This window comes from Molothrus ater, chromosome 6 (genome assembly GCF_012460135.2).
Source record: "Molothrus ater isolate BHLD 08-10-18 breed brown headed cowbird chromosome 6, BPBGC_Mater_1.1, whole genome shotgun sequence".
Taxonomy (NCBI): domain Eukaryota; kingdom Metazoa; phylum Chordata; class Aves; order Passeriformes; family Icteridae; genus Molothrus; species Molothrus ater.
Genome location: NC_050483.2, coordinates 60,763,687 through 60,778,666, shown reverse-complemented (window position 1 = coordinate 60,778,666; position 14,980 = coordinate 60,763,687). Strand labels below are relative to the sequence as shown.

Genomic DNA, 14,980 nt, shown 5'->3' with positions numbered 1-14,980 from the left:
TGTAACTAAAAGCATCATAATTCTGTGGCATGATAAACACGAACACCTGAGAGAAATTTTCCCAAATAAATAAGAAACATCAGGAATTACAAAAGAACTTGAGTGATATCCAAAAGAAGTGGGATTCCAAACTTCATTTTTTACATCTTTTTAGGTTAGTTTTCATAACCCTAAAGTGGTTTTTCTTCAGCAAGGTAACTAAAAGCATCATAATTCTGTGGCATGTTACACGAACACCTGAGGGAAATTTTCCCAAATAAATAAGAAACATCAGGAATCACAAAAGAACTTGTTTGGATTTAGGAACTTTGAACACCGACTGCAGGAAATTTGAGACTTGATTTTCAGGCTGGTTTGTTATTCAAATTCCAGGCAGTCATTTGAGGAGATCCAAGTTTGAGAAAGCACCAACCCAAACCAAAACACCTTCGAACCCAACCCCATCCCACCTGTGGAGGAGGATAAATTAAAATTTGTTTCAGGCAGGGAGTTCCTCATCTAAAACCCTACAAAATGATCCCCCTGGGGGGCTGATTTAATCTCACTCAACATTTTATTCGTTGTGGCATCAGAAATTCAAATCTGTGGAGGAGGTAATGTGATAATCTATTTTTATGAAAAAACTTACGTTAGAGTCACATAGAAAAAAAGAGTTTTACTGTGGAGGTGGAGTGGATATTTTTCTGAATGAATGGAATTTGATTGGAATTCAAAACCTTGGAATTCACCATTCCACTTTCCACTGGTTGCAGGAGCCCTGGGGGAGTAATTATGTGGAAAATAAGAATTAGAGAGGTCTCAATACCTGTGATCCCTGATTTTTTGCCTTAAATATTCTCACTTCACATTATTTCATGTTAAATGGGAGAAGTCAGCTCAGGCAGCAGCTTTAAGGTCATTAAAAATAGGAGAAAAAAGATCTTTACAAGCAAACAGCTGGAATGGTTCAAGGCTCCAACTAGAAAAATCACAGGCCTTAAAAAGAGGTGTTTTGCTGAACTGTTAAAAGTATTAAAATCTTAATTTAATTAAATTAGGATTAAATAAATTAATTAAATCCTAATAAATTAATTAAATTTTATTAAAATCCTAGTTTGAGACAAAATAAAAACGATAGCATTTTTTCCAATAACCAATAATTTTCCCTTTTTTACTTTATGGCCACAGCAGTAGAAGATCCCTCATTTTCTTAAATTTTCAGGTACATCTGCTAAAGAAAAGCTGAGTTTCTGTGCTCTAATACATCCCTACCACAAATATTTCCCAGAAGTCCTGGTATAACAATGTTCATTACCAAAGAGAAATATTTTGTCTAAAATTTGTTCATTCTTGAAGTAGAAATTAATGACTTCCATGAAGACAAGAGACATTATGGTTAAAAAAAGATTTTATTTTTCATTTACATCAAAAAAGTCATCTTTCCCTGTTAAAAAGTTTATACATCTTATACAAAAATGCAGTATAAATACCCCAGGTTTTCTTCAACTCTCATATAAAATTAGTTCCATTTGAGAAAAATAGGCTCTTTCCCATACTGAACAACTGCACATTTTAAATAACATAAATAAAACCCGTTTGTAACAAATTTTAAAAAGCTTCTGGAAGCTTCTGAGCTTTCACAAAATAGCTTCTAGACAAATAAATAAGAAAATAACACTGCGGAGACTTTTTTTTTTTGCTGGTTTTTTGAGAGAAAAAAAGAAAAAAAGGAAACAAAAAAGAAAAAAAGGAAACAAAAAAGAAAAAAGGAAACAAAAAAGAAAAAAGGAAACAAAAAAGAAAAAAAGGAAGGGAAAAAAAAGGAAGGGAAAAGAAAGGAAAAGAAAGGAAAAGAAAGGAAAAGAAAGAAAGGAAAAGAAAGGAAAAGAAAGGAAAAGAAAGGAAAAGAAAGGAAAAGAAAGGAAAAGAAAGGAAAAGAAAGGAAAAGAAAGGAAAAGAAAGGAAAAGAAAGGAAAAGAAAGGAAAAGAAAGGAAAAGAAAGGAAAAGAAAGGAAAAGAAAGGAAAAAATGAAGGAAAAAATGAAGGAAAAAATGAAGGAAAAAATGAAGGAAAAAATGAAGGAAAAAATGAAGGAAAAAATGAAGGAAAAAATGAAGGAAAAAATGAAGGAAAAAATGAAGGAAAAAATGAAGGAAAAAATGAAGGAAAAAATGAAGGAAAAAATGAAGGAAAAAATGAAGGAAAAAATGAAGGAAAAAATGAAGGAAAAAATGAAGGAAAAAATGAAGGAAAAAATGAAGGAAAAAATGAAGGAAAAAATGAAGGAAAAAATGAAGGAAAAAATGAAGGAAAAAATGAAGGAAAAAATGAAGGAAAAAAGGAAATAAAAGAAAAAAGGAAAAAAGGAAAGAAAGGAAAGAAAAGGAAAAAAAGAAAAAAAGGAAAAAAAGAAAAAAGGAAAAAAGGAAAAAAAGAAAAAAAGGGAAAAAAGGGGGAAAAGGGGAAAAAAAGGGAAAAAAAAAGAAAAAAGGAAAAAAAGGAAAAACGGAAAAAAAAAAGGAAAAACGGAAAAAAAAAGGAAAAAAGGAAAAAAGGAAAAAAAAGGGAAAAAGGAAAAAAGGAAAAAAAAGGGAAAAAGGAAAAAAGGAAAAAAAAGGGAAAAAGGAAAAAAGGAAAAAAAAGGGAAAAAAGGGAAAAAAGGGAAAAAAAGGAAAAAAGGGAAAAAAAGGGAAAAAAGGGGGAAAAAGGAAAAAAGGAAATAAAAAGGAAAAAAAGAAAAAAAAAGGAAAAAAAAAGAAAAAAAAAAGAAAAAAAGGGAAAAAAAAGGGAAAAAAAAGGAAAAAAAAAGGAAAAAAAAGGCATTTGATCCTCAAGGTTCTCAGCTTATGCCAGTTCTGTGATTTGTGTCTATCAAGGCAAGGGAATGGGATCAGAAGCAGCCAGGGGTTCAGAGGTGCCCAATCCTGCGGTAGGAATCTGCATGCACTGCTCGCTGCTCCGGTAGCAGGGCCTGGAGAAAGAAGGGAAGGGGCAAACTTCACCCTGAGATCCAGGTTCTGCTTCCAAACATCAACACTTCCAGCCAAAAAAAATCAACACAACAGGCAAAGCAAGCAACACAGGACAAAAGAAAAAAATAGATGCACACAAAGAGAAAAAACATGCAGGGTATTTTATATTTTATAGCTGTAAATATTGATATCAGCACTGCACAGCTGGGACATGGAGGGGGTGCTTTCTGCATCTAAGGACTCTCATCCATGGTTTTTAAAAGATCAGTGGCAGTGATTGAGGTAGCAAAGCTTTTGAGAGGAAATCCTCCTCTCTCCCTCTCGAAAAATCTGATTTATAGCATGAAAATCTCATATAATATATATAAAAACTCACCGATTGCCAAGCTTTTGGGAAAAATGTATCCAGACATTATATATAAATATTACCTATATTGATATATATATATATTTTATCTATAAATATATATAAAAAATACCTCACAGATTGCCAAGCTTTTGCAAAAAATGTATCCAGACATTATATATAAATATTACCTATATTGATATATATATATATATATGTTATCTATATATATATATATAAAAAATACCTTACAGATTGCCAAGCTTTTGGGAAAAATGTATCCAGACATTATATATAAATATTACCTATATTGATATATATATATTTTATCTATAAATATATATAAAAATACCTCACAGATTGCCAAGCTTTTGGGAAAAATGTATCCAGATATTATATATAAATATTACATATATCGATATAGATATATATATATATATAAGAAATACCTCACAGATTGCCAAGCTTTTGGGAAAAATGTATCCAGATATTATATATAAATACAATATATAGATATTTAAATATATAGGTATTATAATATTTAGATGTTTAAAATCTATCTGTAAAATCTCACAGATTGCCAAGCATTTGGAAAAAATGTATCCAGACATTATATACAAATATAATACATAGATATTTAAATATATAGCTATTGTAATATAGAGATATTTAAAATATATCCATACAGATTGCCAAGCGTTTGGGAAAATGTATCCAGACATTAATACATAGATATTTAAATATTTAGATATTATAATGTATAGATATTTAAAATATATCCATACAGATTGCCAAGTGTTTGGGAAAATTGTATCCAAACATTATATATCTATTTAATATAGATATTTAAAATATATATATAAAACCTGACAGATTGCCAAGCATTTGGGGAAAATGTAGCCAAACATTACATATATTTTATATATATATATAAAACCTCACAGACTGCAAGCAATTGGGAAAAATGTAGCCAATTACATATAAATATAATGGATATATATTTAAATATATATATATATATATAACCTCACAGATTGACAAAAATTTGGGAAAAATATAGCCAAACATTATATATAAATATATATACATTTGGGAAAAAATGTAGCCAAATACTTATATATAAATATAATATCTATATATATTAAAAAATATATATTAAATCTCAGATTGCCAAGCATTTGGGAAAAACGTAGCCAAACTGGCCCTCCTTTGAAAACTTTGCATTTCTATGTCAAACCTTGTTGCTTTTCCCTCAGAGTGAAGAAGCAGCTGGTCAGAGGTGCCATGAAATTTGAAATAAAGAGCTGTACAAAGGGGGAACTGAGCAACTCAAATATTAATCAGTGCTAAGCAAGCTTTGGGAAATATTGGGTAATTACCAGGCTCCCAAATTTAGTTATTGAGAAAGGGATATGAGGTAATCACAGCACTGGACACAGCAGAAACAATCACTGGAAATTCAGGAGAGTCCAGGCAGGTCAACACAGTACAAACAGCTCAGGAGTTATAATTTTTATTTAATTTAGTGAAATTTCAATATGGACCAGCAGCCTTTGGGTGAGAATAACTCAGGCCTGACCGTAAAATGAATGAAAAAACCACAGACAACCAGGATCAAAAAGCAATGAAAACTGCAAAGCAGGATAAACACAAAATAATTCCATTAAAACAAAAAAAAAAGGGGGGGGAAACTTTGGATGCCTCATTAGACAGGAGCTAAAAAGCTGCAAAAAGCAAAGCAGCAAAACTGAATTATTTATTTTACACATGGAGACAGCCTGACCTTGTACTCACTGGTGAGAGGATGATGGAGAGGGATTAGCATGGAAGTTTTCAGGGTGCTAAAGGGGACATCAAAAGGGACATGAGCTCAACTAAATGTTAAACCCTAAAAACCAGGATGGCAAAGAAAAATCAACAGAGATTCAAGCAGGAGGTGCTCGTAAAGTGGAGACAAATCAATCTGGCTTTGTTTAAAAGTGCAGGTTTTTAATAATGATTTAGAAAGTTATGTAGTAAAAAAAAAGGGTGTTATAAAGCAGAATATGCACTCATTTTAAGGAAAAAAATTAAAAGGATTAAGTGTGTTAGTGCATTGACAGCACATATTTTTAAAGCCTCTCTAAGTATTTTTAAATTCCCAAAGCTTTTCCAGGAAATGCAGGAGCAATTCCTCTCTAGAACTGCAAGTTCCAGGACAGGACTCGTTTGCAGATTGTTCCAAAATCTAAATTACAAACTCATCACTCCTAATGCAATCCCAGCACATTCCATTTGCCACTGCTGCAATATGGCTTTGATTGATTTTTAAATTAAACTGCACATTTTGCTCCCCATGGTATGGGAACAACTACATCAGCCTGTGGTGATGCACTTCTGAAAAGGAACCTTATAATCAATTTATTTCTACTTAACCTGAAATGATTGGCTTTTGTTTTTTTAATAAAACATTTTGATTTTATACCTTTCTCAAAAAAAAAATTTTACTCCAAGTTTTGGATACTTTAAAAACTGGTTACTCTGCCTATACTCTCTCCATAATACCTTTTTTTCTGGAATACCTATTCCCACATTCAGAGATTTTTAAGCTTCAAAGTCTTGGTATTATTATTATTATTATTATTATTATTATTATTATTATTATTATTAAGTATAACTGCAATCCAAATTTAAAATATAAGGGGGGGTCTTTTTTTCCTGCTACCAGATGAATAAATAACAAATAGTATTTAATCTAATTTATTTATCTAAGTGTAAATCTAAATAAATACCTAATCTAAAATAGGTAAAATACTAAATATAAATTTAGGTTACTTAAACTTTACCTTACCTTTTCTCACAAGGTAAAGCTGGAATATTATTTTAAGACATTATTTGGCCTGAGCCAAAGCTTGAGACATTTAGAGATCCAATTAGTTTGAAGAAAAAGATCATTTGGAAATTTTTATATGGCAGATGTAAACCTTTTTATTGCCTAGAATTCAGTTTTACAAGGTAAAAAATTAACACTAAAAGTGAGTGGATGAATTAACCTTCCTTGGAATTGGTTTTCCCTCAGAAATGTTGAAGTTTCTGTACAACAGTAACAGTGTCTTGTCTCGTGGCCAAATCAGGAAGAAAAAGGATTAGAAAAAACCTTAGAAAAAAAGGATTAATTTGTGTTCTGCTCTGCTACAATTGACACAATTCCGTGTGACAGCAACAGCCCAAATTAGGATTTTATGTGATGGATGCCTGTGCAATATTTGGTGTGGTGTATTTTAAAAATAATAGCTCTAGACAGGGTCATTAGGTAAAGAAACAACAAGAAAAAAGCCTCTATAAACACTTACTGCACATGGAGCAGAAGGAGAAAAGCCAGTTAAGTGTGGATGGGAGGGGTTTGATCTCAAAAAAAATAAAGAGGACTTGAGAACAAAGCTCTGGCTGATGCTGACCACACCAACCAGCATTTTTACACACATCCTTGCTGCCATGAAACTTCACTTTTGAACTGGCATAAACAGAGAACGGATCTCACCAGAATAAGAAACAAAAACCAAACAAAAAACCCCAAGACAACCAAACCAAATCCTTTAAAATTTTCACTTTCAAGGCGAGAGGGCCTTACCTGCTGCATGTTTGTCCCCGAGGGTCTGCTCTGGAGCTCTTCCTGGAGGTGCTGACTCCTCCTCTCTGCCTGCAGCAGCTGCTGCTGGAGCTGCAGGAATTGTTCCCTGGGCACCGTGGCACAGCCTTGCTGCTGGGAGCTCTGGCTATGCATCCCCCTGGCCTGGAGCATCTGCAAAACCCCAAAATCCAACATCAGCCCCTGCTCCCTCTGCTCCAGGAGCTCCTGAAAAACCCCAAAATCCAACATCAGCACCTGCTCCCTCTGCTCCAGGAGCATCTGCAAAACCCAAAATCCAACATCAGCACCTGCCCCAGAGCATCTGCAAAACCCCAAAATCCAACATCAGCACCTGCTCCCTCTGCTCCAGGAGCATCTGCAAAACCCCAAAATCCAATATCAGCACCTGCTCCCTCTGCTCCAGAGCATCTGCAAAACCCCAAAATCCAATATCAGCACCTGCCCCAGAGCATCTGCAAAACCCCAAAATCCAACATCAGCACCTGCCCCAGAGCATCTGCAAAACCCCAAATCCCAACATCAGCACCTGCCCCCTCTGCTCCAGGAGCATCTGCAAAACCCCAAAATCCAACATCAGCCCCTGCTCCCTCTGCTCCAGGAGCTCCTGAAAAACCCCAAAATCCAACATCAGCCCCTGCTCCCTCTGCGCCGGGAGCATCTGCAAAACCCCAAAATCCAACATCAGCACCTGCTCCCTCTGCTCCAGGAGCATCTGCAAAACCCCAAAATCCAACATCAGCACCTGCTCCCTCTGCTCCAGGAGCATGTGCAAAACCCCAAAATCCAACATCAGCACCTGCTCCCTCTGCCCCAGAGCATCTGCAAAACCCCAAAATCCAACATCAGCACCTGCTCCCTCTGTGCCAGGAGCATCTGCAAAACCCCAAAATCCAACATCAGCACCTGCTCCTTCTGCTCCAGAGCTTCTGCAAAACCCCAAATCCCAACATCAGCACCTGCTCCAGAGCTCCTGAAAAACCCCGAAGCCCAAAATCAGCACCAGCTCCCTCTGCTCCAGGAGCATCTGCAAAATCCCAACATCAGCACCTGCTCCCTCTGCGCCAGAGCATCTGCAAAACCCCAAAATCCAACATCAGCACCTGCTCCCTCTGCGCCAGGAGCTCCTGAAAAACCCCAAATCCCAACATCAGCACCTGCTCCAGAGCTTCTGCAAAACCCCAAACCCCAAAATCAGCACCAGCTCCCTCTGCCAGGGCTACCCAGGAGCACCTGAAAACCCCAAAATCCCAAAATCAGCACCTGTTCTCTCTGCCAGAGCTCCCCAGGAGCCCCTGAAAACCCCAAAATCCCAAAATCAGCACCTGTTCCCTCTGCCAGGGCTACCCAGGAGCAGCTCCCAGATTTTTTATGTGCAAGGGAAACAAGGCTGGACTTGGTGATAGAGGTGACAAAAGATGGAATTTCACACAAAGGAAGCTGGGCTTTGATTCATCATTTCAGGCCTGAATTATAAAATCACTGAATTTTGGATGAATTCTTATCAAAGTTTAATTGGGGAGCTTTAAGTAGCAATAATTTCCCATTTCAAGGGGAAGGCTGAAGTTGTGCTGATTATTGTGCTGATTATTTCCAGTCTTTAAGGAACATTTATCTCTGCTATTACCCTCAAAATTCAGTATATAACACCCTACAGATACTTCCTAATATTCACTCCTAACTGTGGAGATATTAAGAGCTAAGCCAGTCACATGGAATAATTTAGAATTTTTCCAGACTAAAGCAAAACCCAGGTAAGTAACTCACAGCTGGAAGAGTTAATTATACTAAAAAGGACCAGAAGTGGACAGTAAAAATCCCTGATGGGTCAAACAAACTCATTTTCAGCTGGAATTTGTGTAGAATTAATAATTTCTTCCCATAAAGAAAGAAAAAACCAGGACCATAAAGGTCCTGTTACCTTAAAACCATTCCTCTGTTCCCTTAGGAAAAGGTGTATAAGATTATCTAGGTGATTTTAGCTTTCCTTTCACAGCTGATTTTAATTCCCTTTCACAACTGGCAAAATTATCCATTTGGATAATATTTCAGTTACTGACTTCATCTCTAACTGTAAATATTTTTCACAATGCTGCAGCTCTTCTGGCCCTGTTACCACCCCTATCTCTGCTGGTCCAGGTAAACAGAACATAGGTTTATAAATGCTTGAAAATAAAACTATTTGTGCTTTTAAAAGCTATTTAGGGGTTCTTTTTGTCTGTAAAGGAGCTGTTCTTTCCCTGACAATATAAACAGTGAAAATAATGAGCTTTTGGTGGGATTTCTTTCAGGATTCCTGTCATGTTGTGAAGCACACAAGTAACTAATGAGGAAACAGTCAATTAGTGCTAACAGCATCTTAAAAATAATTACTAATGAAACAACAATGGGAACAATATAGCCCTGCTGGATTCATCTGTGGAAGAAAATGGAACAATCATGAGCTTGCTAAACCATCAGGATGATGCCAAGTGGGATGAGAAATTAATTAATTTCAGGAAACATTGGACAGTCTCGTGCAGGAGTAAACATGCAAACACCTTCAAGCCTCACAGGCAATGGGGGAGCAGGAAGCCACTTTTCATTCTCCCACTCCCAATTTTAATTCTTTTGGAATTAAAATTCCAAAAGAATTGGGAATTTTGGGGGATTTCTCTCCATTTTCATGGCAACCCCTCAGGAACACACAGCTCCTGAGGGTACAGAGCCACAGTGCACAGCACAAACCACCAAGAACCTGTGCACTGTTCCAAAATTGACATTGAAATGAATAGTGGCTTCTTTACTTAAGAGATGCATGGAATAAAAAGAAAAAAAAATTCATTAAAAAAATGAATTCATTAAAATGAATTTTAAAAAAATGAGTTTTTCCATGCTATGAGGGTACATGAAAAATGATTTCTCTACCTTCACACACTATTTCAGAGAGAGAACTGCCCCCTTCTCTGCTAGCTCCAACCACTGAGCTCTAGCCAGGTTAGCCATGGACAAAAGGAGAACAGGCACAAAAGAGAGAGTTAGAAACCACAAATCACTGAGTGAACGCTGCACACACCTGCTGGGAAAAGGTTACCTGGAAGAACAAAATCCTGCATGGTTGAAATTCACATTTCAGGAGAAAAGGCAATCCCTGGCTGGGTGTTTGTGGGTTTGGGTGTTTGGCATTCTCCCAAAGCTTAATTAAAACTATGTAAATAAATTCACAGGGAACAGAAACAGTCTTTTCATTAACTTGTCAAAATCTCATCTTTCCTAATTAGGTTTTTTACAGTTTTATTACTAATTACATAGGATTTTCAGCCTAATGGCTCCCATTTGGTGGAAAACATGAAGCCATCTATAAAGTGTTACAGAAGCCTCATCTAAAAGATGCTTTGACTTATGGAACAAGTCAAAATTGTAGGTTTTTTTGGTTTTTTTTTAATATTATGTTTTAAACTCAAATCCAGGACATCAAATTTAGGCAAGACAACTGAGAGAGAGCTTGGAGGTCTGGGCTGACCTTATGGGATGCACTAAACACAATTAAATTGTCCATTCCTATAAACAAGAACTCCTAAATTTTGATGATCCATCTCCAGCAGAACTTTTACAGCAGCTTTGGGAAGAATCTCCACTAAAGTTTTCACTTGTGCCTTTAAATTAAGAGTAAACTGTGTAAATTGCTATTTTTTTCACTATTTAGATAATATTAAGCTTAAATTCAGCAAATTATTCACAGAGGAAATAAGAACAGGTTTCTACATTAAGAGCAGCATCACACAAATATTAGATAGGAAATTTGAGGTGACATGTTTTAGGAAGAAAAGGGGAAGTGTCAGCCTTGCCTCAAGTACAGAAACAAATTTCTTTGCTGTTTGATTTTCCATCTGAAGCCATATGTGAATTATGACTAAACAAAACATGCTTCAGAGAGCAGGATGTTTGCCACACAACTCGGTCATGAAAGAGGAGAGGTCCATTCTTCTAGATTCAATTACTTTCCTCTGTTGCTGCACATCCATAAGTTGTTTTAAAAGAAAATAAATTCAATAAAACAGTGATAAAGGCCCACAGTCAACACTGATTGAAAATACCTCCATTAACTGATCATCCAGCTTGACTTGCTTTTTTCTCAGCCCTTCATTTTCTGAGCTGCTCTCCAGTTCACGTTCAAGAGAATTCATCTGACTGATCTATCAGAGACAAAAAGTTTCCTTAGAAAAGCAGCAATTTCTCCTTTTATCTGTTTCCCCCCCCCCCCAGGAACCATTGAATACCAAGACAACTCAAGTCTAAAAATCAGGAATATTTGGAAAAGTGCTTTGCTGCAGGAGCTGTCTCACAGCAGATGCAGAGCCCTGTCAGCTCCTTCAGACACAGATTTGTGAGAGGCAAAGAGCACAAAATCCACAGCAGAAGAAGAAAGTTACCTTAGCTGAGAGGCTGGTGTAATTCTGTACCTTTCAAACCCAAGCTGCACTGAAAATTAGCTCCTCTGTCCATGTCTGGTTTAATTTTTATAGTTGATAGGTGCAAATTAATGCATTGTCCACAGATTTGGGGGTTTTGTTGGCAGAAAGTTTATTCTAGGGAAGAATGGAGACTCAAGGGAGGGACTGCTCACTGCCTGTCCATGTTCAACACTTCAGATACAGCTTTCTGTTTCAAGGGATATTTCAAAACCCCTTGAGCTTCTGAGAGATGGAATGGACTGATTTGTGTGTTCACCACCCAAAACTCACCTTCCTGTTTGCGGATGACAGCTCCTTCTGAAGCTGCTCACACTCCCTCTTCAAGCTCAGCTTCTCCTGCTCCATGGCTTTGACAATCCCTGCCTGGCTTTGATGCTTTTGGTGCTTTAGGGAGAGGATTGTGGACTCCAGCTGTCGGATCTGAGGAGATGGGAGATGAACAAATGGCAAAAGATGTTCCAGATAGTTCCACTTTATTTAAAATACCAGCTGATTTTGGGCTCACAGAATCTCAGGGTGGTTTGGGTGGAAAAGGACCTTAAATCCCAACCCATCCCACCCCTGCCTTGGCAGGGACACCTCCCATTATCCCAGGCTGCTCCAAGTCCTGTCCAAGCTGGCCTTGGACATTTCCAGGGATAAAGGAGCAGCCACAGCTTCTCTGGGCAATTCTGGGATATTTCTGACATCTTGGCCTTCTTTCCCTTTGCCCTCCCCATAATCCACTTGATACTGCAAGCCAAGAAATTGCACAAGAAGAATGTTAGGAATATTAAGAATCTTTTTGTTAACTTGAAGTTGGACTGAAATCTTTGACAAGGGCTACCAGGATTGTCTCTTAAAGAAGAGAAATATCCTGAGAGTGTTGTGGAGTCTCAGATGTTCAATCCCTGCTTGGATTGTGATCTATGCAAAAGGGTCTGAGTGACCTCCAGAGAATTACCAGGGTTGGACAAGAATTACCAGGATTATCTTTTAAAGAAGAGAAATATCCTGACAGTGTTGTGGAGTCTCATTCTCTGGAGAAATTCCACAAGAAGAACGTTAGGAATATTAAGAATTTTTTTGGTAACTTGAAGTTGGACTGAAATCTTGGACAAAGGCTACCAGGATTGTCTTTTAAAGAAGAGAAATATCCTGAGAGTGTTGTGGAGTCTCAGATGTTCAATCCCTGCTTGGATTGTGATCTGTGCAAAGGGGTCTGAGTGCCCTGCAGATCCCCCAGCCCAGCCCTGCTGTGATCTCCCAGCCTGCCCAGGTTACCTTTTCCCTGGAGTGAGCCAGGTCTGTTTTTGTGCTCTGCACTTCCCTCTGCAGCCTCTCGTTGTCCTGCCTGAGCAGCCTCTGCTCCTGCTCATCCCAGGGGATGGGCCCCTGCTGCTCCTGCAGCCCTGAGGGAGGCACAGCCACTTCCAGAACCAGGTTCTTAAGACAGACAGAATTGCAGGGTTAGGCCTTCAACAAAGAAGCAGACATTTGCTCTATTCAGGTGGGGTTTAGGTGGATTTTCAGTAAGTGCAGGCTCCAAAGTTGCAGCATTCCCATCTCCCTCCCAGCCCACTCACTGTTTTCCCTTAAGAAATCCAATGTGCAAATCCCAGGTGCTTCCCTCTACTAAAACCATGGATAATAGCTGTGTGCACAAGGAGTGCACAGAGTTCAGCAACACAAAAAAGGCAATTTGTGCTCTCCTTAGAGCCAAACAGAACTCAGTATTCTATATTATGCACTAATAGCTGTAATTTAGCTCCTGTTGTACAATTCTGAGTCTCTTTTCCACGTGGACATTAAATATTCCTTAATTACATGGCAAACAAGCCAAATTAGTGACTGAATTCATAACAGCAATCCCAGGACTGCTGTCTACAACCTCCTTCAGTTACAAATCCTCATTAGCTGAGAGGTTGGTGTGATTCTGTACTTTCAAACCCAAGTTGCACTGAAAATTACCTCCTCTGCCAATGACTGGTTTAATTTTTATAGTTAATAGGTGCAAATTAATGCATTGTCCACAGATTTGGGGGTTTTATTGGCAAAAGGTTTCTTTTAGGGAAGAATGGAGACTCGGGAGAGGGGGACTGATCATTGCCTGTCCACATTCAACACTTAAAATACATTTTTTAAAAAACAGCTTAAAACCACATTATGTCCACTATCCACTAATTCCAGCTACTCCCTGAGATGCCTGAAGCCTTTACCTTTTCACTGGTGCTCTGCAGCTGTTTGTGCAGTGCCATCACTTCTCGTTTCAGACTCTCCTTCTCCTGCTGCGTCAGCTGCAGGTCGGATTTCAGCCGGGACATTTGGAGGTTGGTGCTCTGCAGAGTTTCACTGAGGCTCTGAACCTGGAAAGAGCAAGAGCACAGTTTGGCTTTTGCTGGATCAGGATTCCCCGTGTGGATCAGGTATCCCAGGTGTTTAGGATCTCTGATGGAAGGAGTGAAGTTAAAACGTTGATTTCCTCCTTTGAAAATGTCAAATTGAGTTTATTGCTCTCCACAAGTCCCTGACAGGAAGGTGGAGCTGAAGGGTCAGGCTCTGCTCCCAGGGAACAAGGGACAGGATGAGGAAACAGCCTCAAGGTGTGTCAGAGGAGGTTTGGATTGGATATTAGGGAAAATTTCCTCGTGGAAAGGATTTTTGAGCATTGGCACATCTGCCCAAGGCAGTGGTGCAGTCCCCATCCCTGAAGGGATTTAAAAGCTGGGTGGATGTGGCACCTGGGGACATGGGGCAGTGGTGGCCTGGGTAGTGCTGGGGGAATGGTTGGACTCAATCTTATAAGGATTTTCTATCCTTAAAACTCTATAATTCCAAATGATTTTCCAACTTCCTGTTCCAAGCTCCCAGCCACCCACTTTGAATAGAGCCACAATGCTGCATTCACCAGAAACATCTTCCAGCCCTGAGCATTCACTGAGATATCCTGGAAAGAAGCTTTCCCTTGAATTGTTTCTTCTTCCTGCTCCAGAAATGCTCAGCCAAGCAGGGAACCACTTGATCCCATCCCTGCCTGGGGAAGGATGAGCCTGCACCAGGACAGAGGAGCAACAGCAGAGTCTCTGCAGCATTTTAGGAATCACCAGGCAGAGGGAATTGGCAAAAGTAGCTTGGCTGTAGAGAGAAAAACCCTTCCTTGTGTTTAACAAGTTTCCTTTTGTCCTCTAAGAACATCTCTGTGAAAGCCCCTCAAGCAGCCATTCTCAGCTGCATGGCATCAGGAGGGGCCTTGCAGGAGCAAAAGCACTACAGGAGATGATCAAAGTGCTTTCATCAGGGCTAGGCCATAAATCAGTGTTTCATACCTTGTCCTGGGAGAGGCTGAGCTGTGCTTTCAGTGCCTGACTCTGCTGCTCCCAGGATTTCTGCTCCTGCTTCAAGCTGCCCATTGCACTCTCGAGGCAGCTGACCCGAGCTACCTGCAATGACATTACACCAGGAATCCTCACTCAGGAATTTGCTTTCTGACTCCATTTCACTTCAAGGGTTACCCCAGAGGGAGTCAAAGCTAAGCAAGGAAGGAAAATGCAGGAAAGCAAAAAGCCCCTCAGCTCCCTGAGTTTCCACACAATGGGATTATTATTTGCAGTGAGCAGAGTG

At 38.6% G+C, this 14,980-nt stretch overlaps 1 protein-coding gene across 1 annotated transcript in view; it reads right to left on the bottom strand.

Annotated features, from left to right (window-relative positions):
• NIN (ninein) overlaps nucleotides 1-14,980 on the bottom strand; it is a 68,089-nt gene that overhangs the window by 6,191 nt on the left and 46,918 nt on the right. Inside the window, exons 23-28 of the mRNA XM_054515251.1 lie at nucleotides 14,686-14,799; nucleotides 13,579-13,725; nucleotides 12,644-12,805; nucleotides 11,651-11,800; nucleotides 11,003-11,101; nucleotides 6,909-7,079 (exon numbers count right to left, since the gene is read on the bottom strand). Coding sequence (XP_054371226.1) covers nucleotides 6,909-7,079; nucleotides 11,003-11,101; nucleotides 11,651-11,800; nucleotides 12,644-12,805; nucleotides 13,579-13,725; nucleotides 14,686-14,799 — 843 coding nt within the window. The remainder of the gene's footprint in view (nucleotides 1-6,908; nucleotides 7,080-11,002; nucleotides 11,102-11,650; nucleotides 11,801-12,643; nucleotides 12,806-13,578; nucleotides 13,726-14,685; nucleotides 14,800-14,980) is intronic.